Here is a 25,454-nt window from a genome sequence, read left to right as displayed (position 1 = left end):
TTTTATGCTCATTCGACGTAAAATTCATTGCCCTTTCTGTCTTTAGAAGGATCCCGCAAATTACTTCTTCTTCGTTTTGTCTGCAGTTCTGACTGTGTGTGACAGTGGACTGTTCCTCTTGTTTTCCTAACAACTTGGCAATTGATCAATGAAAAGCTCTCGAAATTAGTGGGTTGGCTGGGCAGTCTCTTTTCCATCACAGGTTTGGTCAAATCCGACGCGAGATTTTTTAGAAACGTGGCCCGTGCCCATGCAGGGAATGAATCTTGGATCGTATTCCAGTTGGGAAAAAAAAGAAACTGTTCACAGCTGCGATGTCTAACATTCTGAAGAAGTATCTCAATGGCCACTTTATGGTTTTCCTTTTGGTAGTCTTGTCTTTGCAAAGTTTTTCCAACATACCTGCTCCACCTTTTATTAGGTTACAGAATTCAACAGTCTCTGGCTTGCTTCACTCATCGCTTATTGTTCCGCTGGGTTCCATTGCTGACATTAGGACAACTTTTTAGGGGTGAAAGAAACCAACATTTTGTATTCCTGATAGACAAACTTTGTAGTTCTAGTGGGGCCGTTGATAAGATGGATAGTAGTACGTCACGCTTCTTTTCTTGTAGTGTCTCGACTAATAAAAGTTTTCTCTCAGACACTTTCTCGGCCAACTCGTATGAAGTGAAACAATTATCAGTTGTCACATTTCGATTGCTCCCTCTCAGTGAGTCAGGTAAGTCTAACTACAGACTGGGTCGGTATGCATAAATCATCCTTCTTGTTTGTTTGCTCTTTTCCTCAGTAAATGGAATGCCTTAAATGATCAAGGACATAGCCTACTGGCGTCACACAATGAAATTATTTTTCGGCCGTACTTATCAGGTTTCGATGATGTGAACGTTCTGAGGGGACACCGATCACGGAAACTCAGTAATGTTTCAAGCATCATCAAATACTCTGATGGGCTATAATACTGCAAACAGTGACTTACAAAACTATCCTATATTTTCTGGATTTATTTAGTTTTCTAGACTCCCAAGTATTTTTATCAGCGAATCTCAAATTTTGTAGATGGAATGTAAATCTTTCCTGGGACATAGCTCAATGAAAGATCAGTGGTCTGTACATTTCGGAAAACATATCATCTTGGCATAAGCCAGAATCTTTCAAGACACCACTCATGAAGAAGATACCGATGAAAGCTTTTATTGCCGGCCACTGTGGCCGAACGGTTCTAGGCAGTTCAATCTGGAACCATGCTGCTGCTATGGTCGCAGGTTCGAATTCTGCCTGGCATTGAATGTAATTCAGTTGCTCCAATCCTGAGTGGTACTGAGTTATCAGGGGAATGCTCCTTTGTGGTCAGATGGTGGGACTTCATGAGATGGTGGATGACTGGAAAGAAAAGCATGGGAGATTTGTTTTTGTACGAGGTTGGGAGGGTAATTATAGTCTGTAAAGGGCAAAGTGAAACTCTCACTACATTTCAAAAGGGACTGCTTGCCATTACAGATGTAATTACCAAATATGGCTAAGCTGTATGGAAGAGGCTTCTTGGCATAGAAGTGGTGGCAGCTGTCAAAAAGGAGGTATTACTGCTGGTTGTTAGGTTTGATATTGACAGAAGTATTGATGTAGCCATCTTTGAGATGGGGGTAATATCAAGGAAGGTGGGTTGATTATGACCAATTGAAGCAAATGTGGGAGAAGGTGTTCATTTTCTGGAGGAATGTGAATAGGGTATCCTCACCCTCAATCCAGATCATGAAGATATCATTGAAACAGAACCAGGTGAGGAGTTTAGGATTCTGGGTGTTTAGGATGGATTCCTCTAGATGGCCTATGAGTAGGTTGTCATAGGATGGTGCCATGTGGATGCCCATAGCTGTGCCCCAGATTTGTTTGTGGGTAATGCCTTCAAAGCAGAAGTAATTGGGGGTGAAGATATAGTTGACCATGGTGACTAAGAAGGAGATTGTTGGTTTGGCATCCATTGGGCATTGGGAAAGGTACATACATACATGCCATACAGGCTAGTCACCCATAATACATGTCTCACTGAGGCTGTTACAGACCATAATTATCTTCCCAACCTTGTCCAAAAACAAATCTCCCATGCCTTATCTTTTTAATAGCCCACCAACTACTGAAGTCCCACCATCTGGCTAAAGATGAGCAGTCCTCTCGTAACTCAGTACTACCTAGGACTAGAGCAACTGAATGGCATTCTCCACTAGGGTTTTGACTACCTCTCATCATGTCCTGCAACTGGAAATGTCTTGCCCACTATTCTTCTCCCACAGTGGTATTCCACCATCCCTACACAATATCCTTATCCATGCCTACACAACCCCTGCTCCCAAACCCTTGCCTCACGGCTCGTATTCCTGTAATAGACCTGGATGCAAGACCTGTCCCATACACCCTCCCACAACCACCATCCCTCCAGTCTTGTCAGAAACATCTCCAGTCCCATCAAAGGCAGGTCTACCAATGAAATCAGTCATGTAATCTACAAGCTAAGCTGCATCCACTGTGCTGCTGTATATGTGGGAATGACAACCAACAAGCAGTCTGTCCGCATGAATAGTCGCTGAAAAACGGTGGCCAAGAAACAACTGGACCACCCTGTTGATGAGCACACTGCCCAACATGTTCTTCATTTCAGTGTCTTTCCTCGCAACCTGTGCCATATGGATCCTTTCCACCAACACCAGCTTTTCTGAACTGTGCAGGTGGGAACTCTCCCTGCACTATATCCTAGGTTCCCGTAATCCTCCTGGCCTCAGTCTTCATTAGGCATTTCCTCATCCATCTAGCCCTTTCCCTGTTCCCATTCCATCACTACACAGCCCTCTATTCCATGAATGCACCCAGTGTTTTACTTCTCTCCTTTTCCACTATCCCCCCCCCCCCCCCCCAGCCTTACACCTAACCTTCCTACAGCACCTATCTGCCATACCCTCTCTCTATCTCGTCCCTGCATGCTCCCCACCAGAAGCACTTTAATGTCCCCCACACCTACCCTGCTACCCAGCATCCTCCTTACCCCCTCCCAGTTGCCTCTCCCATCACGACGCTGATGCAGGAGCTCACAGTCTGGCTTGATTGTGTGTGTGTGTGTGTGTGTGTGTGTGTGTGTGTGTGTGTGTGTGTGTGTATGCGCCAAGTTTTATCAGGATCATTTATTTACCCCTAGGAATGTTTCCTTGTGAGAACACACCCCATAACTTTATTGTGTGCAACACATGACAAGGTAAACTCTTTTTCGTAGTTTGGAAAAGCTAGTACTGGACTTAATGTAAACTCTCCCATCAACTCTTCAAACGTATCTTCACTTTCCTTCATCCACTCAAACTTTACATCCTTTCTCTATAGTCGCATCAGTGCTGTCACCCCATCTACAAATTCTTTCTCATATTTTCTGTAATAATTCGCTAAACGCAAGAAGGACTGTAACTCCTTAGTATTACTAGGAAGTGGGAATACCCGAACTGTCTGTAACACCCTTACTCCTTCACTGCTAATTACATGTCCCAAGCATACTACTTCTTGTAAACCAAAATGACAGTTTTCATGCCTAGAGTTAAATGCAGTGCTCATAACCTTCTAAAAACCTATCACAACTGTTGGCTATATTGTGCTACACCCTTCATGAAAACCTATCTTCTAGTTATATCATTCACGGTTGAAACTTCAGTCCTATCAGCACTCAATCCATCAAGTGCTGAAATGATGCCAGAGCATTATTCAACCCAAACGGCATCCAACAACTTTGATAGTGGTCCCAGGGGACTAATAATGCTGTCTTTAGTAGTATTCAGGGAATTTGTCTATGTGATTGTACCCACTCCTCAGATCCAAGGTAGAGAAGTACTTGCAGTGCCTTAAATTAATAGTCTCAGTGATATTTAGTATCAGATGCATATCAGTTACAGATTCACTATTAAGATGGCTGTAGTCACAGCAGAATCTATATCTCTTAGTACCATTTCGTGACTTCTTTGGCATGACCGCCATGGCTACCCCCAAGGACTAGGGCTCTCCTCTATGCAATAGTTCTTGATTAATGAATTCTTCCATATCACAATTTGCAGTAAGGTTTATGATCAACCAGTTCCTCAATTCCTGAAGAGATATGGTGTTGTGTTATAGATGTTAATGATAAAGGCCCTCAAGGAAAAAAACATACTCAAACTAAGACAATAATTTTTCCATTTCCAATCTGTCTGTACTTTAAAGACGCTCTACTTCCTTATACAACACAGATTTATCAGTGGTTTGCATATCATCTACATGCACACTGACTGAGTCCCTATCCACACCAGCTATGATTACCAAATTAGCTACCAACATTTCCTTGGTCAGCTCTGCTCCCATCAGTGCCAAAATTATACACATTACTAGGTATAATGCCGGCAGCAGTGGCCAAGTGGTTCTAGGTGCTTCAGTCTAAAACCACGCGACCGCTTCGGTCGCAGGTTCGAATCCTGCCTCGGGCATGGATGTGTGTGATGTCCTTAGGTGAGTTAGGTTTAAGTAGTTATAAGTTCTAGGGGACTGATGGCCTGAGATGTTAAGTCTCATAGTGCTCAGAGCCATTTGTACCATTTTGAATAGGTACAACTTTGCCATCCAAGTGCTCTCATATGTGTTTACAAAAAGTCAAATGTCATGCTGTACTGTCAGAAAGTCTAATCCTAAGATCATGCAATAACCTTCACTTATCTGGAGTACAGTTTCTATGCATTGTGTAAAATGCTGCATCCCAAGCTGAAAATTTACTGTTCCTGAGCCCGTAGATTCCACATCATTATTTACAACCCCACATAAATTATAGTGTGGAGGGTTCAGTTCCTCCGACCTACAGTGTGTCCAATGAAAACTTTTGATTACTACTTTTCACTAATCCCACAATACATCTTTTTGCCTCTGCATCTATATTTGTTGCACCAAAATTTAACAGCTGCTTATTTGTTTCTTGCTTCTCTTTATCATTCCTACAATGCATTGGTGGTGCCCAGTCACACCACTTCTACTACACTCAGTTTGGTGACATTGCCTCTGCACATGACCTATCTTCCCACACCTATGACACCAAACGTTTGCAGAAAATATTCTTCTCTTATTCTACATTCCTGTTGCTAGCAATTTCTCCAAAATCTGAGGCTGTTCTGACCACAGAGTATGAATACTTTGGTGTGCTTGGTCTCACCCTTCTCCACACACCAAACAGCATGCTCCTTAAAAGTGCATCCAATGTCCTCTGTTCTGCTTCCTGGCATATGACTGTTTGTCTTGCCATTCTTCCCTAATTCATATGTCATCACTTTCACTTTATGAAATCTGCCAGACTGTTATTGAAAAATCTCACATTGTTTGACTTCTTCTACCTTTATAGCAGGCCTTAATTTAGCTTGTCAAATATCTGCACACATCAAAACCCTCCCTTCACTTTTCCTACCATAAGTAACTTTGTAACCTGCAGCAATTGACTCCATGACCATCCCCCAATGCTGGGTGTTAATTGCAGGTCATCCAAAAAAGACATTACATCATCAGTTACCTTTACAGAGAAAGGTGTGACCAGAGTGACAGTGGTTGGATCCAGTAAAGAAATAAGTTTTCTGGGTAATTCTAATTCTTCATCCTTAACTTCTGATGGATAGTAAGGTATCAGCACAATTGGTGTGGTAACTGTGGGTTATCACAGACCACTAATCTCACTGAAGCACCTGTATGCTGTTGTCACCACAGCACCCCTACCCCAGTGCACGAGATGGGATTTAGAGCCCAGGAGGGCAATGTCCATTTCTTCACAGGTGTTCTCAATTGGCAGGCTCCACATTATGAAAAGCTCTCTGTTGACCTGCACAGAGAAAGAGGGCGAGAAGTAGCCCTCGTGTTGATGGGACTACCATGGGCAGACACCCACAGGATAGATGCCATGGCCAGGGACATGGATGCGGAATGAGCTCTCTCAAGTTTTATCTGGGGACTGTCTTCGATGGAGGTGGTGCTGGCAGATTTTGATGGTCCTGCAGCTGCTGTATCTGTATGTCTGGGTCCAGGTTCTGCTGAACCAGTGGTTGGTTGTAAATGAGAGTAAATTATGATGAAGGAGGCACAACTACATATGATGGCAGCCCCCCCCCCCCCAAAAAAAAAAAAAAAAAGAAATTGACTTGGGTACTTTATAAAGACAGTGAAAGACCATGACATCTCTAAGTTGCACTTATGACCTATGTTTGTCAAGGTGTGAATATAAAAGCCAAAGGTTTTGAAGATGGGCCTCAGTAGTGGTACTGGTAATGACAAAGTCATTGAGGTAATTCATCCAACATTAAATTCAATGACAAAGCTGTTACAAGTAACAATGAAAAATAGCAGGTTAACACATCAAATACCAAATAGTTCTATTGTTACAGGCTGTATAACATGTTCAGGACAAGGTGATGACATAAGTCATCATCAAGTGGTAGCTGTAAGAAACTGAGTTTCAAAAAACATTGTCCAGTCACCAGCTCTGTTATAAGTTTGTTCAGGTAAGAAATGTAGTATGTATCAACCATAGACTAGGAATTCACTGTCACCTTGAAGGCACTACAAAGGAAGAGTTTTTCTACCACTTTCTTGATAATGATCAGAGGCGTAGAACTTTGACCAGATGAAATGGGTTTCATAACACCCAAAGCTGTCTATCTGTCTAATTCTTCAGTTACTTAAGCACAAAGTGCTTGTGGGATAGATAACATACAGGAAAAAATGTGGTCACACTATGGCTTCAGAGTAATGTGTGCAATGTGATCCATGGCTTATCTAAGCCAGTGAAAACAGGGACAAAACTTCTTTACACAAAACATCCAATTCTTGATATAATACAAGATCCAACACTAAATGATCAGAGTTGATTGTAAAGCCAAACTAGTGGGAAGCGTCCAAACCAAAGTTCCTGTAAAATTGCTGTCCACAACCAAAACTGTGATTGGTCTAACCACTGCTTTGTATGTCACTGTGACAATAAACTGGCCAAGAAGTGGTATCTGCTGTCTGTTGTCATTGATGACATGAAGCAGCAGACAATGAGGAAATTTTCTGCTGTGGCCATGTTCTTAGGGAACACAGCAGTGAAACCTGCTGCACTGCCACAACCTCCACTTCCAAGGGCATGCTAGAGTGTAACTGTTGCTATCTGAACTGACCAAGGCTATGTTGGCGCATGAATCCGATGGCCAGTGACACAAGAAACTTCAAAATTTTGTGACATCTTGAGTATTATTTGTAAAGAGGGATTTATGAATTGCAATTCCTGAAGATGAAATTCCTTACTGGAGGCTGCCCGTATAATAGCATCTCACACCGTGGCATCCATAGAAGATTCCTGAGATTCGACAGTAACAAAATGGTATCTGCAACTTAACACCTCCAGTTCCTCCACCTAGGTGGGGTAGGATTGGTGAGGTTGCTTTCTGCACTGATAAAACTGTATGAGTTTGTGGTAAAAAGAATTCAGCAAACATCACATTTTGTCAGATGATAAAGATGCAACATCATGGAGGGAGGTAACTTCCCTAGCAAGTGATACATCTGGATGGAGATCCACAACAGATAAACAGCTCTAATGGAGTCAGTGCTCAAGTCTGTGAAGTGTTGCCAAAGACATTTTCCGTAAGAGTCTGTCTTCAGCTGCAGCACTGTAGGCAGGGAATGGCGGTTGGTAGGTGAGTAAGACATGAGATCTCAATAACAGGCCCATCAACACCTTGCCCAGCAGGGCTGTATGCTCCCACTGCCGCAATTCTAAGCACTGTTAGGATTCCAGTTGCTGTTGCAGTAAACTTTGTTAAATGACCTCCACAGCTGTGCCTGTTGACATTGCCACAATTTGAATGAAAGCATGGTGCATACTGTGCTGCCTTACAATATATTTTTTCACAACCTGTTTTGATAACTGATCATCTTCACAACAGAAGAAAATTGTGACTTTTCCGCTGTGAATATGATCAATGATCAAAACTGGTTTAGAATAAATATATTATAAACAGCAGAGTGTGCACCATGCATTTCTTTAAGTATATCGATGATGTTGACAATTGGCTGAAAAAAGTTTTTGAATGTTGCATGAATTGCATGAAGAACAAGCCTGTCTTTTCACCCTCTCTATTGTAACTCACAAAATAGGGAACATAAATAAACAGACAATCAACCTTAATACATACATCACAATTGCAACTAATACAAAGTTTGTGAGCATAGCTACACTGATGCCAAGGAAACAATCCAAGATCTAAGAGTAAAGTATAGTAATCAGTACACAGAAAATTACAAAATTATGGCAGTAGGTAAAGGCTCTGCGCATTGCCCAGGAGGCACAGCTGTCTGCAGCATCTGATGGTGCCACCTGCTGAGTTTTGCTGCCATGTACTGGCACAATTGGTGAGGCAACTAGAGGTTACCAAACACATTGTAGATTATCACTTGAAGTTAGTATTAGTTTTTATGTGCCAGGTGACAGATTTATTACCTGTTGAGCTTACAAAGTATAATCATAGTCAAAAATGTACAAATTATGTATTAAGCATAAGAAATTTGTTAAATTTAGAGTAGCTACCCGAAAGGAAACTGAAAAATAACCCAGAGTCACTGTATATTTTCCATTTGCAGGTGTACTTAATGACTAGAGGGCGCTGTGCATATCAAGGGACGGCACTGCAACTTGTTCCATTTTTGGCCTCACTTGAATTTCACTGCCCAACAACTTACAATCCTGCTGACTATGGTAAGTAACACACTCAAATTTTCTGTTAAAATACTACATACTGCACAAGGAACAACCATGTAGCAAGCATTGTGGAGAATTCATTAGCTCAGATGCTCAGTAATAAAATGGAAGGTATTATGCCTGCAGTCAGCATGTTATAACTATGATACTTAATAAACCAAATTTCCATTTAAAGAGGTAAGTGATAAATTTATTGGTTCCAGTAAATTAATAAGCACAGTCCTATAGCACTTGAATTAACATGGGAAATATTTTAGTAAATGTGATTTATTTTGAATTGCTAGGAAATGGGTTTCTTGCCCTAAACTTTCTTTAAAGAACAAAGGAGTGAGTAAAATACCCATGTACAATCTATTAAAACAGCAATACATTAACATTTATAGCTTGTAGCAGTGGTGTGTAGCAGTCTGTGATATAGTTTATACTTAGACTAGATTACATGCAGTTCAGTGTGATAAATAAGAAAAATAAATAAGCACATATGTAGTCTTCACAAACTGTAGTACATTAATAGTTAGGTACTTCATTTGCAGCATGCAAAGTTTAAAAAATATTGTCAAAAAAACTCATTTAAATGCTAAAAATGGTCGATGATACCTATTACATCCTGTTGACTTCACAACGTATCAGTCACACATTTTGCTACACTTCACCCTCTAAAGTCCCTTTCACCCCTCCTAGTATATTTCAGTAACATATTTTACAATATAAAGTGCATTGGCATCATGGGTAATTCTAGAAGTCGTCAAGGGGGGGGGGGGGGGGGGGGGAGAATGAAATAATGCTTAACAAAAGGAGAGTTTGGGTCCTCCACTGACAAATTGGTAAAATTTAGTGTTGCTTAAAGTAGTTTTTGGTAACTGTTTTGAAATTCAGGCTAAAAAATGTGTTTTAAGAAACAATAAGACACCTGAATGAGATTTTCACTCTGCAGCGGAGTGCGCACTGATGTGAAAGTTCCTGGCAGATTAAAACTGTGTGCCGGACCAAAACTCAAACTCACAAGGTTCGCAGGAGAGCTTCTGTAAAGTTTGGAAGGTAGGAGACAAGGTACTGGCAGAAGTAAAGCTGTGAGGACGGGGTATGAGTCATGCTTGGGTAGCTCAGTTGGTAGAGCACTTGCCCACGAAAGGCAAAGGTCCCGAGTTCGAGTCTCGGTCTGGCACACAGTTTTAATCTGCTAGTAAGACACCTATTTTAAGTTAAATTATTTTTATTGGTTTAGATAGTAAGCTATTTTCCACTCATATTCTTTTGTTAAATGTGTTTGAAATACATTGTAACCTATATTGCTACATAGTTATTATAAAAAATGATTGACTCTGTTGAAGTAATATATTTACTGACCTCTGAAGTCATAAGAATCAAGTGTAATATGATACTCCATGATTGGGGGAGGGGGGGGCAGCTATAGCCCCCATAGGCCCCCCCCCCCTTTCCCACTGCCCATGACTGGCATTTCCTGCTGAATAAATTTAATTATGACAAACATTGTACAAGATAATGGCTCTCTTCTGTGAAGGAGAATGGCCTTTTCTATGGACCGAATTCATGACTCACATTATAGACTCAGGGTAGACATTGTAATCTACCTGTAAATTATATATATTTTGTTTTGTGTGTTAATTTAAATGTTTCTGCATTGTGTTCTCTGAGGCAGACATGGGGAACCAGTTTGAATTAATCTAAGGAACTGTGATAATCTGTCTTGCAGCCATACCCAACTTGGATAGTGAACCATGTTATTACTCAATTCTTTAGAAAATCTAAATTACAGTCTCACCACAGTTATTTAAAGGAAATAGGAAGCCTAGGATCACTGGTGATGGACAAGCTTGTGATTTATATTAAAAACGAAGAAATTCCTCCAGCTGTATTTAAGGTGTCAATTTTGTTTTGGCAACTAGTTTCAACGTCAAGCGTATGGGCCTGAAAATGACATTGTTACAACATTGAAACTATTTGTCAAAATAAAATTGACACCTTAAATACAGCTGGAGAAATTTCTTCATTTTCAATATAAATTTATACCAGCTGACGTCCCACTGTCCTCCATTTCAGCTATGGATGTACGAAGCTTGTGATTGTTTCACAATTTTAATTTGACTCAAAACAGACTTTATAATAAACTTCAATTCAGACATTTGCCCTCTTACTGATGCAACATACAAATCTTCACTTTAATTGAATTACATAAACATGAATAAGAATCATATTTTGCACCCGCAACCAAAATCATAGATAGGAGGCACGTTCTTGTTTAACCATATCTCAGAAGACTAATAACACTATACACTTCCAACCCTCTTGGGTAAAATATTCCGGAGGTAAAATAGTCCCCCATTCAGATCTCCGGGCAGGGACTACTTGGGAGGACGTTGATATGAGGAGAAAGAAAACTGGCGTTCTACGGATCGGAGCGAGGAATGTCAGATCCCTTAACCAGGCAGGTAGGTTAGAAAATTTAAAAAGGGAAATGGATAGGTTAAAGTTAGATATAGTGGGAATTATTGAAGTTCGGTGGTCAGGTGAATACAGGGTTATAAATACAAAATCAAATAGGGGTAATGCAGGAGTAGGTTTAATAATGAATAAAAAAAAATAGGAGTACGGGCAAGCTGCCGTTGGTGGGGAGGCTTGCGTGCCTCAGCGATACAGATGGCCGTACCGTAGGTGCAACCACAATGGAGGGGTATATGTTGAGAGGCCAGACAAACATGTGGTTCCTGAAGAGGGGCAGCAGCCTTTTCAGTAGTTACAGGGGCAACAGTCTGGATGATTGACTGATCTGGCCTTGTAACATTAACCAAAACGGCCTTGCTGTGCTGGTACTGTGAACGGCTGAAAGCAAGGCGAAACTACAGCCGTAATTTTTCCCGAGGAAATGCAGCTTTACTGTATGGCATGGAGAGCTGCATCAAACCAGTCTCAGGACTGAAGACCACCACAACAACAACAACGGGCAAGCTACTACAAACAGCATAGTGAACACATTATTGTGGCCAAATTAGACACGAAGCCCATGCCGACTACAGTAGTACAAGTTTACATGCCAACTAACTCCGCATATGACAGAGAAATTGATGAAATGTATGATAATATAAAGAAATTATTCAGGTAGTGAAGGGAGACGAAAATTTAATAGTCATGGGTGACTGGAATTCAAGCATAGGAAAAGGGAGAGAAGGAAACATAGTAGGTGAATATGGATTGGGGCTAAGAAATGAAAGTGGAAGCCGCCTGGTAGAATTTTGTGCAGAGCATAACTTAATCATAGCTAACACTTGGTTTAAGAATCATGAAAGAAGATTGTATACATGGAAGAATCCTGGACGTGCTAAAAGGTATCAAATAGATTATATAACGGTAAGACAGAGATTTAGGAACCAGCTTTTAAATTGTAAGACGTTTCCAGGGGCAGATGTTGACTCTGAGCACAATATATTGGTTATGAACTGTAGATTAAAACTGAAGAAACTGCAAAAAGGTGGGAATTTAAGGAGATGGGACCTGGATAAACTGAAAGAACCAGAGGTTGTACAGAGATTCAGGGAGATCATAAGGGAACAATTGACAGGAATGGGGGAACGAAATACAGTAGAAGAAGAATGGGTAACTTTGAGGGATGAAATAGTGAAGGCAGCAGAGGATCAAATAGGTAAAAAGATGAGGGCTAGTAGAAACCCTTGGGTAACAGAGGAAATATTGAATTTAATTGATGAAAGGAGAAAATATAAAAATGCAGTAAATGAAGCAGGCAAAAAGGAATACAAACGTCTCAAAAATGATATCGACAGGAAGTGCAAAATGGCTAAGCAGGGTTGGCTATAGGACAAATGTAAGGACGTAGAGGCTTATCTCACTAGGGGTAAGATAGATGGATGGGCGCTGATGACCACGATGTTTAGCGCCCGAAAACCTCAAACCACACACACACACACACACACACACACACACACACACACACACACACACACACACACATACGGGGTAAGATAAATACTGCGTACAGGAAAATTAAAGAGACCTTTGGAGAAAGGAGAACCGCTTGTATGAATATCAAGAGCTCAGATGGAAATCCAGTTCTAAGCAAAGAAGGGAAAGCAAAAAGGTGGAAGGAGTATATGAAGGGTCTATACAAGGGCGATGTACTTGACCACAATATTATGGAAATGGAAGAGGATATAGATGAAGATGAAATGGGAGATAAGATACTCCGTGAAGAGTTTGACAGAGCACTGAAAGACCTGAGTCAAAACAAGACCCCCCGGAGTAGACAACATTCCATTAGAACTACTGACAGCCTTGGGAGAGCCAGTCCTGACAAAACTCTACCATCTCGTGAACAAGATGTATAAGACAGGTGAAATACCCTCAGACTTCAAGAAGAATATAATAATTACAATCCCAAAGAAAGCAGGTGTTGACAGATGTGAAAATTACCAAACTATCAGTTTAATAAGTCACAGCTTCAAAATACTAACACAGATTCTTTACAGATGAATGGAAAAACTGATAGAAGCCGACCTCGGCGAAGATCAGTTTGGATTCCGTAGAAATGTTGGAACACGTTAGGCAATATTGACCCTATGACTTATCTTAGAAGAAAGATTAAGGAAAGGCAAACCTACGTTTCCAGCATTTGTAGACTTAGAGAAAGCTTTTGACAATGTTGATTGGAATACTCTCTTTCAAATTCTAAAGGTGGCAGGGGTAAAATACAGGGAGCGAAAGGCTATTTACAATTTGTACAGAAAGCAAATGGCAGTTATAAGAGTTGAGGGGCATGAAAGGGAAGAAGTGGTTGGAAAGGGAGTGAGACAGGGTTGTAGCCTCTCCCCGATGTTATTCAATCTGTATATTGAGCAAGCAATAAAGGAATCAAAAGAAAAGTTCGGAGTAGGTATTAAAATCCATGGAGAAGAAATAAAAACTTTGAGGTTCGCCGATGACATTGTAATTCTGTCAGAGACTGCAAAGGACTTAGAAGAGCAGTTGAACAGAATGGACAGTGTCTTGAAAGGAGGGTATAAGATGAACATCAACAAAAGCAAAACGAGGATAATGGAATGTAGTCGAATTAAGTCGGGTGATGCTGAGGGTATTAGATTAGGAAATGAGACACTTAAAGTAGTAAAGGAGTTTTGCTATTTGGGGAGCAAAATAACTGATGATGGTTGAAGTAGAGAGGATATAAAATGTATACTGGCAATGGGAAGGAAAGCGTTTCTGAAGCAGAGAAATTTGTTAACATCAAGTATAGATTTAAGTGTTAGGAAGTCGTTTCTGAAAGTATTTGTATGGAGTGTTGCCATGTATGGAAGTGAAACGTGGACAATAAATTATTTGGACAAGAAGAGAATAGAAGCTTTCGAAATGTGTTGCTACAGAAGGATGCTGAAGATTAGATGGCTAGATCACATAACTAATGAGGAGGTATTGAATAGAATTGGGGAGAAGAGGAGTTTGTGGCACAACTTGACAAGAAGAAGGGACCGGTTGGTGGGACATGTTCTGAGGCATCAGGGAATCACCAATTTAGTATTGGAGAGCAGCGTGAAGGGTAAAAATCGTAGAGGGAGACCAAGACATGAATACACTAAGCAGATTCAGAAGGATATAGGCTGCAGTAGGTACTGGGAGATGAAGAAGCTTGCACAGAATAGAGTAGCGTGGAGAGCTGCATCAAACCAGTCTCAGGACTGAAGACCACAACAACAACACTTCCAACCCAAAGTTACACAGCCACATAATACCACAAATTCATTAAAAAACAAAGACCTTACAGCTTAATAAAAATGAACTTCCCATATAAAGGTCCACAGTGAAACATGCTTATACTAAAAATGCAAAGTGGGCCAACTGAGGTCGCAAAACCAACACACAGGAAAAATAACAAGTTGCACATTCATTAAAGATACACAAATGATTAACGTAAGTATTAAATAAGAATGGCTACTAATAACTCAACCAGTAAAATGACTTCCAGAAACGCTAATAATAACAAAGTGGCCTCACTTAACTAACAGACATAATGACTAAGAATGATTCCCAAACTGCACTTAAATTTAGAGAACAGCGATAAGGCCCCCAGCAGTATTTGGAAGCAACAATGACATGGCCAGCAGGCAATATGAGTGTTCACTCCCCACAGCTTGTGCATAGGCTCACTAGCAGGCGGTATATATTTATATATAGTCCAACCGGCATCACAATGAGTGGTCCTGACAAGAATCTATAAACACACCGATGCCAGGAAACGAGCACTATTAACAAATGGCCTGCAGCACAAATAGATTGCAATGAAAACAAGGTCAAATCACAGCCACACTGGAATATACAATAATCATGCCCCCAAATTCTTATGGAGCAATACTCTAACATCACCCGTCTCCCAATAAATTAGCAGGAAACTTAGATATCACTTCCAGTTTCCTTAAGGCACTTTCAACATTAACTAAACATACCACATACTGCCATGACAAATGATTAAACTGTTAACTCTATGGCTGCTGGGCATGTACATAACCGCATCAAGTCCCAAAGCGGTCAATACATCCTAAAACAAGTTAAAATTTGCATGATAACCACTTGGAACACACACACCATACCTGATGAGAAACGAAATGAGGAACATCAGCCTCCTTAAAGTAGCCACTGTGGAACCATGTTCAGAACCATCTCTGACAGCTACCCATGGCACAACAAGTTTCAACAATCTTCTTAGTTAAAAGCAGAATAAAAGTCATACGTAACTTGGAGCTTGCAAATTACAAGCTGGGAAGCTGTCCAGCATGAGATGATGAACCCACCACAATTTTGCACATCAAGGCACCCAATGATTGGCACCATACACCCAGCACAACAAGAGACTAGACTGGTGAGCACAGTGAGGCTCATGCACCATGGTTAGGGACGCAGGCTTGTTTTCAACACAAGTTGGCTCATTAAACACTGACCAGAGACTCTCTCATCACACGTTCACCCGGAAAACCACATAGCAAAACAAGTAGAACAACATACTGCCAGTTGCCATGGCTCAGGTAGTGTACCAGACAAATCATCACTGAACTGATTTGTAGGTTACATTGGAGTCATGTTCATATTCCTGTTTCATAGATTATCAGAATAAATGTTAAGCTATGTGAGCAAGAGACTCACTATACGCACTGTTGATAATTATGAAGTATTAACAGAAACTGAGACATTACTGTAGCTCCTTGTTAAATAGTATGTATGACAAAAGGAGAAAATATGTGGCCCAGAAGCAGTGGAACAGGCAGTGTTTGGTGCATTATTGACTGATTTCACATTATCCACTACCTTCCAATCCAGGTGCAGTTTATTAGCAAAGAGATAGAGCTGTGGCTGGTGGATATTCTTATGCACAAGTATAGTTCCACAAACTGGATATTTTGTACCACATGATTCAAGTGGCAAATACCTATAACACTTCTCTCTTGGTGTCACTGCATATTCATTCCATACAAATGTTCTTGATGAAACATTGACATACCCCCAGATAAAACTGTGGGGTGTAAACAAACAAGACATAAAGCTAAGTGTAGGAAATTACTTCACTTTTCTGCCCAATTCTCACTGGTTGTGGTCCCTGCATAGGATATTCTGAGTATGTGCCCCTGGTAAACACTAAAATAATAAGTCTGTTCCTACAAAGTAAAAAAGTCTTACTTTATTTATACTGAGTCATAAATTAATGAGCACTCCTTATCTGCAGGTTTTCTTTGCCCTAATATAAAAGACTGATTAGTTGTATTAATAGAGGGAAACATTCCACATGGGAAAAATATACCTAAAAAGAAAGATGATGTGACTTACCAAACGAAAGCGCTGGCACGTCGATAGACACACAAACAAACACAAACATACACACAAAATTCAAGCTTTCGCAACAAACTGTTGCCTCATCAGAATAGAGGGAAGGAGAGGGAAAGACAAAAGGATGTGGGTTTTAAGGGAGAGGGTAAGGAGTCATTCCAATCCCGGGAGCAGAAAGACTTACCTTAGGGGGAAAAAAGGACAGGTATACACTCGCACACACACTCATATCCATCCGCACATACACAGACACAAGCAATGTCTAGTTGTGTCTGTGTATGTGCGGATGGATATATAAGGTAAGTCTTTCCGCTCCCGGGATTGGAATGACTCCTTACCCTCTCCCTTAAAACCCACATCCTTTCGTCTTTCCCTCTCCTTCCCTCTTTCCTGATGAGGCAACAGTTTGTTGCGAAAGCTTGAATTTTGTGCGTATGTTTGTGTTTGTTTGTGTGTCTATCGACGTGCCAGCGCTTTCGTTTGGTAAGTCACATCATCTTTGTTTTTAGGTGGACTGATTAGTTGATTATAGAAGGATCAAAATTCAGGTCAGTCAGAGTCCATTTTAAGTATTAACTAGAAAAGAAAATATTTAACAGAAGATGGATTTGAAGTCAGTATTTCAACAAAAATAATAAAGTGCAAGAATAAACTTACTGTGGTGACAATGAAGGCTGTGTGGGACTTCAAAGGCCATTGCCACAGAAAGAGTAACGAAGTATGTAAGTAAAATGCATAGGCCTCTAGGAAATAAAATATTGTTGTTGTGAGACAGTCATATAAATGAATGTGAAATGAAAGGACAAGAGGATATCAAATATGAATTATATTCTGAATACAAGTAGGCTGAAAGATTTATTCAGTAAATAGCAGAAAGATTTTGATTAGGCAGACAGGAGCACTCAAAAACTCTGCACTGGAACATGATGACCTATAATTTACTGTCTTGTTCTGGGGTTTTCATCTTAGTCTAACATTTAATCACAAACTAACATTTTGTTCATACTTCAGTCTTCAAGAATAGCGTAACAGTGAAAAGAAACAAGAGGAAGAAAGAGATGGATGATTTGGGGTACCAGGAAAAAGTGAAACTTCTCTCCCTTTCTCTCTTTCTTTTCCCCCTCCCCCCCCCCCCCCTCCCCCTGCCTCCATACCACTCCCTCTCTAGGTAAATAACCTGTTATGAAAACTTGGAAATGCTATTTCCATTTATATACTTTTCTGTTTTCCTTCATAAGTATGGCTGGATGTACTGATTTTGTCTGGAAGATTTCACATGTTCTGTTTAATACCAACTATTTTGTACACACAACAGCAGTTCTTGCCTACATCCTTCTTCCTTGATGTATTTTAGGTTTATATTGTTGCTTGTGAGTATTGCATTGCACACTGCTTGTTAACATTCTTTTTCACAACCACATTTGTATGAACTTGTATGTCTTTATGATTGAGACCAGACATGAAAATGTCCACAAAGAATTCAACATACATTGATAAATGCAACATATGATAGAGTGGCAAAACATTTGAGTAATGAGTCAATGAACAACAGGTTTCGATTACTCATGCTATTATTTGAAATGATGGTGTCTTGCAAGTCTGTATAGCTGGCAAATCTCAATTATTGTAGTGATAACATGTCAATGCCTTTCAATGTGGCATGAACATTCATGACCCATTAAAACAAGACATTTCTGTGTGTGAAAAATGCCAAGTTTTACCATGTATTCTGCTCCACATTACACTGTAAGTCCTTCTGGATGTTACTGGGTTATCTGGCAAGCAGTTCAAAGGAAGAATGTAGAGTATACCTCCATTAAGCACTGGGACTTAGTTTGGTAGAGCATTATACTGTTCCGAACAGTGCTTGACTTGATTCTTGTTCACTTTTTTCTTTTATTTGTTTAACTTTCTTTACTTGCAGAAAATTTGATAATAGCTTTTATTGCAGTGAGAGCACCCTCTTTTGTATTTTTCTGTGAGCTACGGCTATTAAGTTTGCATGTTGTATCACAACAATAGATGCCACTGTTTCTTTTAAAAAGAGTTCTGATGCAAACACAGACAACATTTTTCTGAACTGAAAAATAGGTGTATACACTGATGAGCCAAAATATTATGACCACTGCTCACCAACAGGTTGAATACAACCTGGTGGTGTTGCCAGCAAATTACACAATAACAAAAGGATGTAAGAGGAGTAGAGATACATGAGGATCATTCCAGCAATAATATAGGTCAGCAATGGGAATATCCACAGCAAGTGTAACTCAATACTTGTCTTCCACCAAAACATAAAATCCATAAAAAAACGAAGTTCAGCAGCTAGAAATTAATTTGCAAATACTAGATGATTTAGCTGTAAGCCTTATTGAACACAGGTGCAAAGCAAGCAAAATTTTGTATTCAGCTTTAACCTCGTATGGTGATGCTTGTTTGTCTCCATGAAATGTAGGGAATGGTATGTGTAGTGGCGTGGCAAGACAGCCAAGCCACTCGGAGGTAGCCGAAAGGCATGCGTTAAGCTCACGCAGATTGGCGTGAGGTCTGGAACAAGGTAAAGTAATTATCCTATAAAGAAAATAACATAGTTCTTGGAATACTTAACTTTAATCCACAATTGGAGAACATCGCTCTTGTTTAGACATTATTACAATATAAACTGGTAATGGCGCCTTGCTAGGTCGTAGCAAATGACGTAGCTCAAGGCTATGCTAACTATCGTCTCGGCAAATGAGAGCGTATTTGTCAGTGAATCAATGCTATTAACATCGGCTGTACAACTGGGGCGAGTGCTAGAACGTCTCTCTAGACCTGCCGTGTGGCGGCGCTCGGTCTGCAATCACTGACAGTGGCGACACGTGGGTCCGACGTATACTAACGGACCGCGGCCGATTTAAAGGCTACCACCTAGCAAGTGTGGTGTCTGGTGGTGAAACCACATTCGTCCCCCCCAAATCGGCGAACGGTTGTGTTATAAGGCTTCCGCCCGCCGTGGGGAGGACCCCATGCTGACGTATGCGACGAGGTGGGGAGCCTAACAACAGGCGAGGCTGTGCCACCCACACCCGGCCATTCGGTCCGAGGGGAGCTAGGAAACGCCTGAAAACCTAGTCCAGGGTGCATGCCAACTGCGGTGTATGCGCCCGTAAAGAGACAGGAGGGGCCGAAGATTCGACCTCCATCGGGGCGGGGCAGCCGACGGGCGAAGACGACATCTGGTCCGGAGCGGGCAAGAGTTCCATGTTGGAGGACAGCTGGTCACGGGAAGCGATCGGCGGCATGTGACCCAGGGAAGCGCATGGCGGCTGCAGCAAAGCATCCACTGCAGGCGTCGCCGGCGGGAGAACAGGCGGCGGCGGCGGCGGCGGCGGCGCCATGGCAAAATGGAAGGCAGTGTCAGTAACACCTGGGGATGAGGCGAGCCAGTAGATGGGTCCCCAGGGCGCTGACCAGACGGCACCATCGCTGAAAGCAGACGGGGAGCGGCAGAACCCGTGCGACGACAGAGGCGCAGCTGATTGAGATGCCGATGCATCTCACCAGAGGCCCCCAAAACCAGATACATAGCGCGGCCGAGGTAGAGAAGAATGCACCCTGTGAGCCAACGCTGTGAACCTCGATAGTTGCGATAGTATACAACGTCGCCTGGAGCAAAAGCAGGCGGCTGCCGCTGCACAGGAACCTGATGCGGCGGATGTAGCAAAGACATCAAGGTTCGATGAGGATGACCGTGGAGCAACTCAGCCAGCGAGCTACCATCTCAGGGTTGAGAGCGATACGAGGACAAAAAGAGCAATAACGCGTCCTCCCGAGAATGCGACTCTTTCAACTTCAACATCTGTGACTTGAAAGTGTGGACCAATCGTTCAGCGGCACCGTTTGACTGAGGCGAAAACGGTGCGGACGTCAGATGTTGAATACCATTGGCCTTGCAGAATGACTGAAATTCTGCAGACATGAATTGTGGGCCATTGTCGGAAACAATAGTCTGTGGAAGACCTTCAATACAAAAGATAGCGGATAACGCTTGGATGGTGGCAGATGACGTCGTGGAAGGCATCTTGACAACAAAAGGAAAATTACTGAATGAATCAACCACTACCAACCATCGAGCATTCCAGAAGGGACCAGCAAAATCGATGTGTAAGCGTTGCCAAGGGGAAGTGGCTTTCGGCCATGCAAAGAATTTCTGCAGTGGTGTGGATTGTTGTTCGGCACACGCCATGCAAGAAGAGCACATATTCGAAATCGCAGCATCGATTCCGAACCAAGTACAGTGCTGACGAGCAAGTTGTTTCGTGCGCACTATACCCCACTGTCCTTGGTGGAGAAGCCGTAAGACAGAGGACTGTAACGAACGTGGGACCACGACCCGGGACTGATCATTATCAGAATGCCACAGCAAAATACCACGTCGAACAAAAAGTCTCTCCTTGTGAGCAAAAAATCGGCGAACCAACGGATCCTCGATCCATGACTTTGACAAGGGCCATTGAGTAGCAACAAAACGCAAAACGGTAGCAAGGACAGGGTCAGCATCTGTGGCCATAGCCACACGACGAAAATCAATTGGAAACGATTCGACCGCTTCATCGGTTTCCGCATCAATGAACTGGCAAGCAAGTTCGGAATAATCAAATGCTCTATCCTCAGCAACAGGCAAACGGGACAACGCATCGGCGTTTCCGTGCTTGGCAGTGGACCGATACAAGATATCGTAGTGGTACTGCGAGAGGAAAATAGACCAGCGAACGAATTTTGGGGATCGAATGGCGTAAGGCAAGTATTGGAAAGCAACGCCAATTTCAACTGGCGAAAGGCGCGTTCGCATTCCGTCGTCCAGACGAACAGAACACCTTTATGGCGCAAGCGATGAAGCGGAGCTGAAATGGAAGAGGCGTGGCGCACATAGCAATGATAGTAATTAATTTTTCCCAGCACACTCTGTAGCTGCTTCAAATTCTGCGGCGAAGGCAAGTCTTGTATGGCACAGAGGTGCTCTGGACTGGGATGTATGCCTCGGGCATTGAGTACGTGGCCCAGAAAGGGTAAGTCTCGAGCAAAAAACACATATTTGTCCTTCCGCAAGTGAAGACCATTTTGACGCAAGACCTGAAATAACGTCCTGAGATTGGCTAAATGTTCTTCTTCCGTCTTTCCGGAGATCACAATATCGTCCAGATAGTTTGCTGCAGTAGGGACCGACGCACAAACTGTTTGCAGATATTGCTGAAACAATGCAGGGGTGGATGCACACACGAATGGCAGTCTTTTGAATCGGTACAAACCAAGATGCGTGTTAACCACCAAGACGCGCTGGAATTCGTTGTCCACTGGTATTTGCAAGTATGCATCTGCTAGGTCCAACTTCGAAAAATATTTACCCAGGCACAGTTTGTCAAAAAGATCTTCTGGGCAGGGTAAAGGAAAAGTTGCAATCACTAGTTGTGGATTCACCGTTGCCTTGAAGTCCACACAAAGTCTCAATTTTCCGGAAGGTTTTGGCAAAATTACTAAGGGTGATGCCCAGAGAGAAACCTGCACACGTTCAATCACACCTTGTGATTCCAAATCGTGTAAGGTTCTCGCGACCTCATCACGCAATGCGTGGGGAACATTGTGCGCTCGGAAAAATTTCGGTTGCACGTTTACTTTCAGTTCCAAATGTGCTTCATAGTTCTTAGCGCAACCAAGGCCCGGTGCAAAAATGTCTGCAAATTCTTCACATAGACGAGAAACACTGTCTGAAGGCACAGTCTGGTTCACTGATAGGACCTGATTAACTATTGACAAGTTAAACAACTGAAACAAATCCAAACCAAACAAGTTCACTGCAAAAGAAGAACGAAGAACGTAAAATGACACAAGTTTTGTTTGTCCCTTGTATGTTGCAAGAAGGCTGCACTGTCCTAACACAGGGATATTCTGACCCGAATAGCTAGTTAACTTAACATTTGCGGCACGCAACGGAGGTGTGCCCAGTTGTTTGTACGTGTCTTTATTGATCAGAGAAACTGCAGCTCCAGTATCGACCTGGAATGGGATCACATTGCCATTAATGTCCAAGTCTACAAAAAGTTTATTGTCCTGCTGATGACAAGAGCTACTGTCTCGTGCAACGGGAACCGACACTGGTACAGAATCACTTGCGACTTGACGTGATTTCCTGCGACGTCAATGCACACTTTTTGTCACTGTTAGAGAGAGTGGCACTGGGCGGAGTGGAATGAACTGCATGAATTTCCATGGGCGACGGTTCATGAGCCTGAGCATTCTGGGTTCGATTTCGGCACGAAGCAAAGGGCTTGGAACGGGGGTGAGAGTCCGATCTGAGCTTTTTCTGGCAAACGCTCTGAACATGTCCTTTTTTATGACAGAAAAAGCAAATAGCTTGGCGTGATGGGCAATTCTCACGTGAATGTCTAGTAGCACACCGCGGGCATGATTTCACTGCATTTGCGTGCTTGTGCGGCACACTTAGCGGAGAGCTTGGCAGCAGCTGTGCGGACGGGTGCGAGGGCTGTTTACCGTTCTGTGCAGCTCGCCCGGCGGGCCGGTTAATGTGACACACGGCCAGCAAAGTTTCAAATGATTCCTGAGCAAAGTCAAGTGTGTCTTGCTTATCCAATATGTCTATCACTTGTTGAAGGGAGGGATTGACTAGTTTCAGAATCTGTTCTGTTATACGAACATCAGAAACGTTCTGTGCAATTGCATCACGTACCATGGTATCTGAATAAGGGAGTCCACATTCACACTCAAAAGCACAATCCCTAGTAAGGCCTTCCAAAGTTGCAACCCACCCCCGATTAGTTTGACCGGCCGTACGTTTTGTATGAAAGAATGTATACCTTTTTGCAACGACATTGACTGACTCTTTGAAATATACATCTAATGCCGACAAAATTTCGTCGTAAGACAGAGTTGCTACGTTGCGTTGGGGAAATAATTTCACTATCACACGGTACGTGTGCACCCCGACAGATGCTAACAAAAAAGGCTGCTGCTCGTTACCTTGAATTCTGTAGGTGGCGAGATGGAATCCAAATTGGCGTGACCACTCCGTCCAGCTTTCCAGTGCCACATCAAAAGGACGTAAAGGTGGTGCAACAGCATGTTGTGGCTGCGGTAGTGGTGGAGCGGCTGCTGCCGCATCGTTTTGCATTTCACGTTGACGCTGGACGAGCTGTCCAAGGGCATCCAATAAGGCCTGCGTCTGCTGATTCTGCAAGCGATAAAATTCGGACAGTACATCTGGAGATTGTGGCGAAGCCATGACACAATTAAATTAGTGCATCAATTGGGACAAACGTGATTTAGCTCGTCGCCAACTGTAGTGGCGTGTCAAGACAGCCAAGCCACTCGGAGGTAGCCGTAAGGCACGCATTAAGCTCATGCAGACTGGCGTGAGGTCTGGAACAAGGTAAAGTAATTATCCTATAAAGAAAAGAACGTAGTTCTTGGAATAGGTAACTTTAATCCACAATTGGAGAACATCGCTCTTGTTGAGACATTATTACAATATAAACTGGTAATGGCGCCTTGCTAGGTCATAGCAAATGACGTAGCTGAAGGCTATGCTAACTATCGTCTCGGCAAATGAGAGCATATTTGTCAGTGAACCATTGCTATTAACGTTGGCTGTACAACTGGGGCGAGTGCTAGAACGTCTCTCTAGACCTGCCGTGTGGCGGCGCTCGGTCTGCAATCACTGACAGTGGCGACACGCGGGTCCAACGTATACTAACGGACCGCGGCCGATTTAAAGGCTACCACCTAGCAAGTGTGGTGTCTGGTGGTGACACCACAGTATGCAAAAAGAGATATTTCATTTAAAGCTGCAAATGACCTTATTGTATAAGTGTAAATAAACAATCTGAACTATCAGCAATAGAGGTAAAAGAACATTGCATGTCGAAAAATAATTGTATTCTGGGTGTACCAATCTCCCAGTGATGGCATGAACTTTTTTTTTCCAATACTAAAATAGTCTTCAGCTAAGATATCTTGTTCAAGAAGAAATATAATCCTATGTGGGGATTTAAATATCAAAAGAATGGAGTCAGGAGGGATCACATTGGGTCAGACAGGGTCTGACTGACACTCGCCCATTATCAGCTACCAACTCAATGGCACGCTATCCAGAAACAGAATGAGAGGTGGTGCAAGTTACCAGTATACACCAATTAAAAAATACAAAATCGACTGGTATAGGTAAAATCCCAGTTTCTGTCATTAAAGAAGAGATGTGCACCATAAAAGCTTCATTATAAAAAATAATCAATGAATCAGTCATATGCGGCTGTTTTCCCAAATACTTACAACAAGCAAAAATAAAATCCACACTTAAAAATGAAGATGCAGAAAATGTAGAAAACTGCAGACCAGTTTCTTTACTGTCCATTTCCTAAATTATTGAAATATCAATGAAAAATTAGACTGATGAAGTACCTAAATGAACTTAACCTTCTCTGCAGCGAAAAACATGGTTTCAGACCCAGAAGAGGTACAGGAAGGAACTGCTGCTGCACAGTTCACAAAAGTCATTCTGGAGGCACTGTACAAAGGTAGTCATGGTAATGAAATTTTTAATCAATTTATAACAGGCATTTGACACAGTTCATAACAGAATTTTATTGCATAAATCAGAGTTATTTGGAATAAGAAGTGTGGCTAAGAAGTGGTTTAAGCCACACCTAGAAACACAGGTGACTGAGATGAGATCTCTCATACTTCAAAAGTATTTCTAGTGAAACATTTATCAGGCCCAAAACATATTAATGTAGGCATGTGATGGGAGAGTGTGTTATGCTCAGTCCTTTTCCTTATCTAAATTAATTAT

The 25,454-nt window shown here is 42.0% G+C and overlaps 1 protein-coding gene across 1 annotated transcript in view; it reads left to right on the top strand.

Annotated features, from left to right (window-relative positions):
• LOC124802653 (ATP-binding cassette subfamily G member 4-like) overlaps positions 1-25,454 on the top strand; it is a 404,387-nt gene that overhangs the window by 304,595 nt on the left and 74,338 nt on the right. Inside the window, exon 6 of the mRNA XM_047263559.1 lies at positions 8,653-8,767. Within this exon, the coding sequence (XP_047119515.1) occupies positions 8,653-8,767 (115 nt within the window). The remainder of the gene's footprint in view (positions 1-8,652; positions 8,768-25,454) is intronic.

This window comes from Schistocerca piceifrons, chromosome 6 (genome assembly GCF_021461385.2).
Source record: "Schistocerca piceifrons isolate TAMUIC-IGC-003096 chromosome 6, iqSchPice1.1, whole genome shotgun sequence".
Lineage (NCBI taxonomy): Eukaryota > Metazoa > Arthropoda > Insecta > Orthoptera > Acrididae > Schistocerca > Schistocerca piceifrons.
This window is presented reverse-complemented; position numbering and strand designations above follow the sequence as displayed.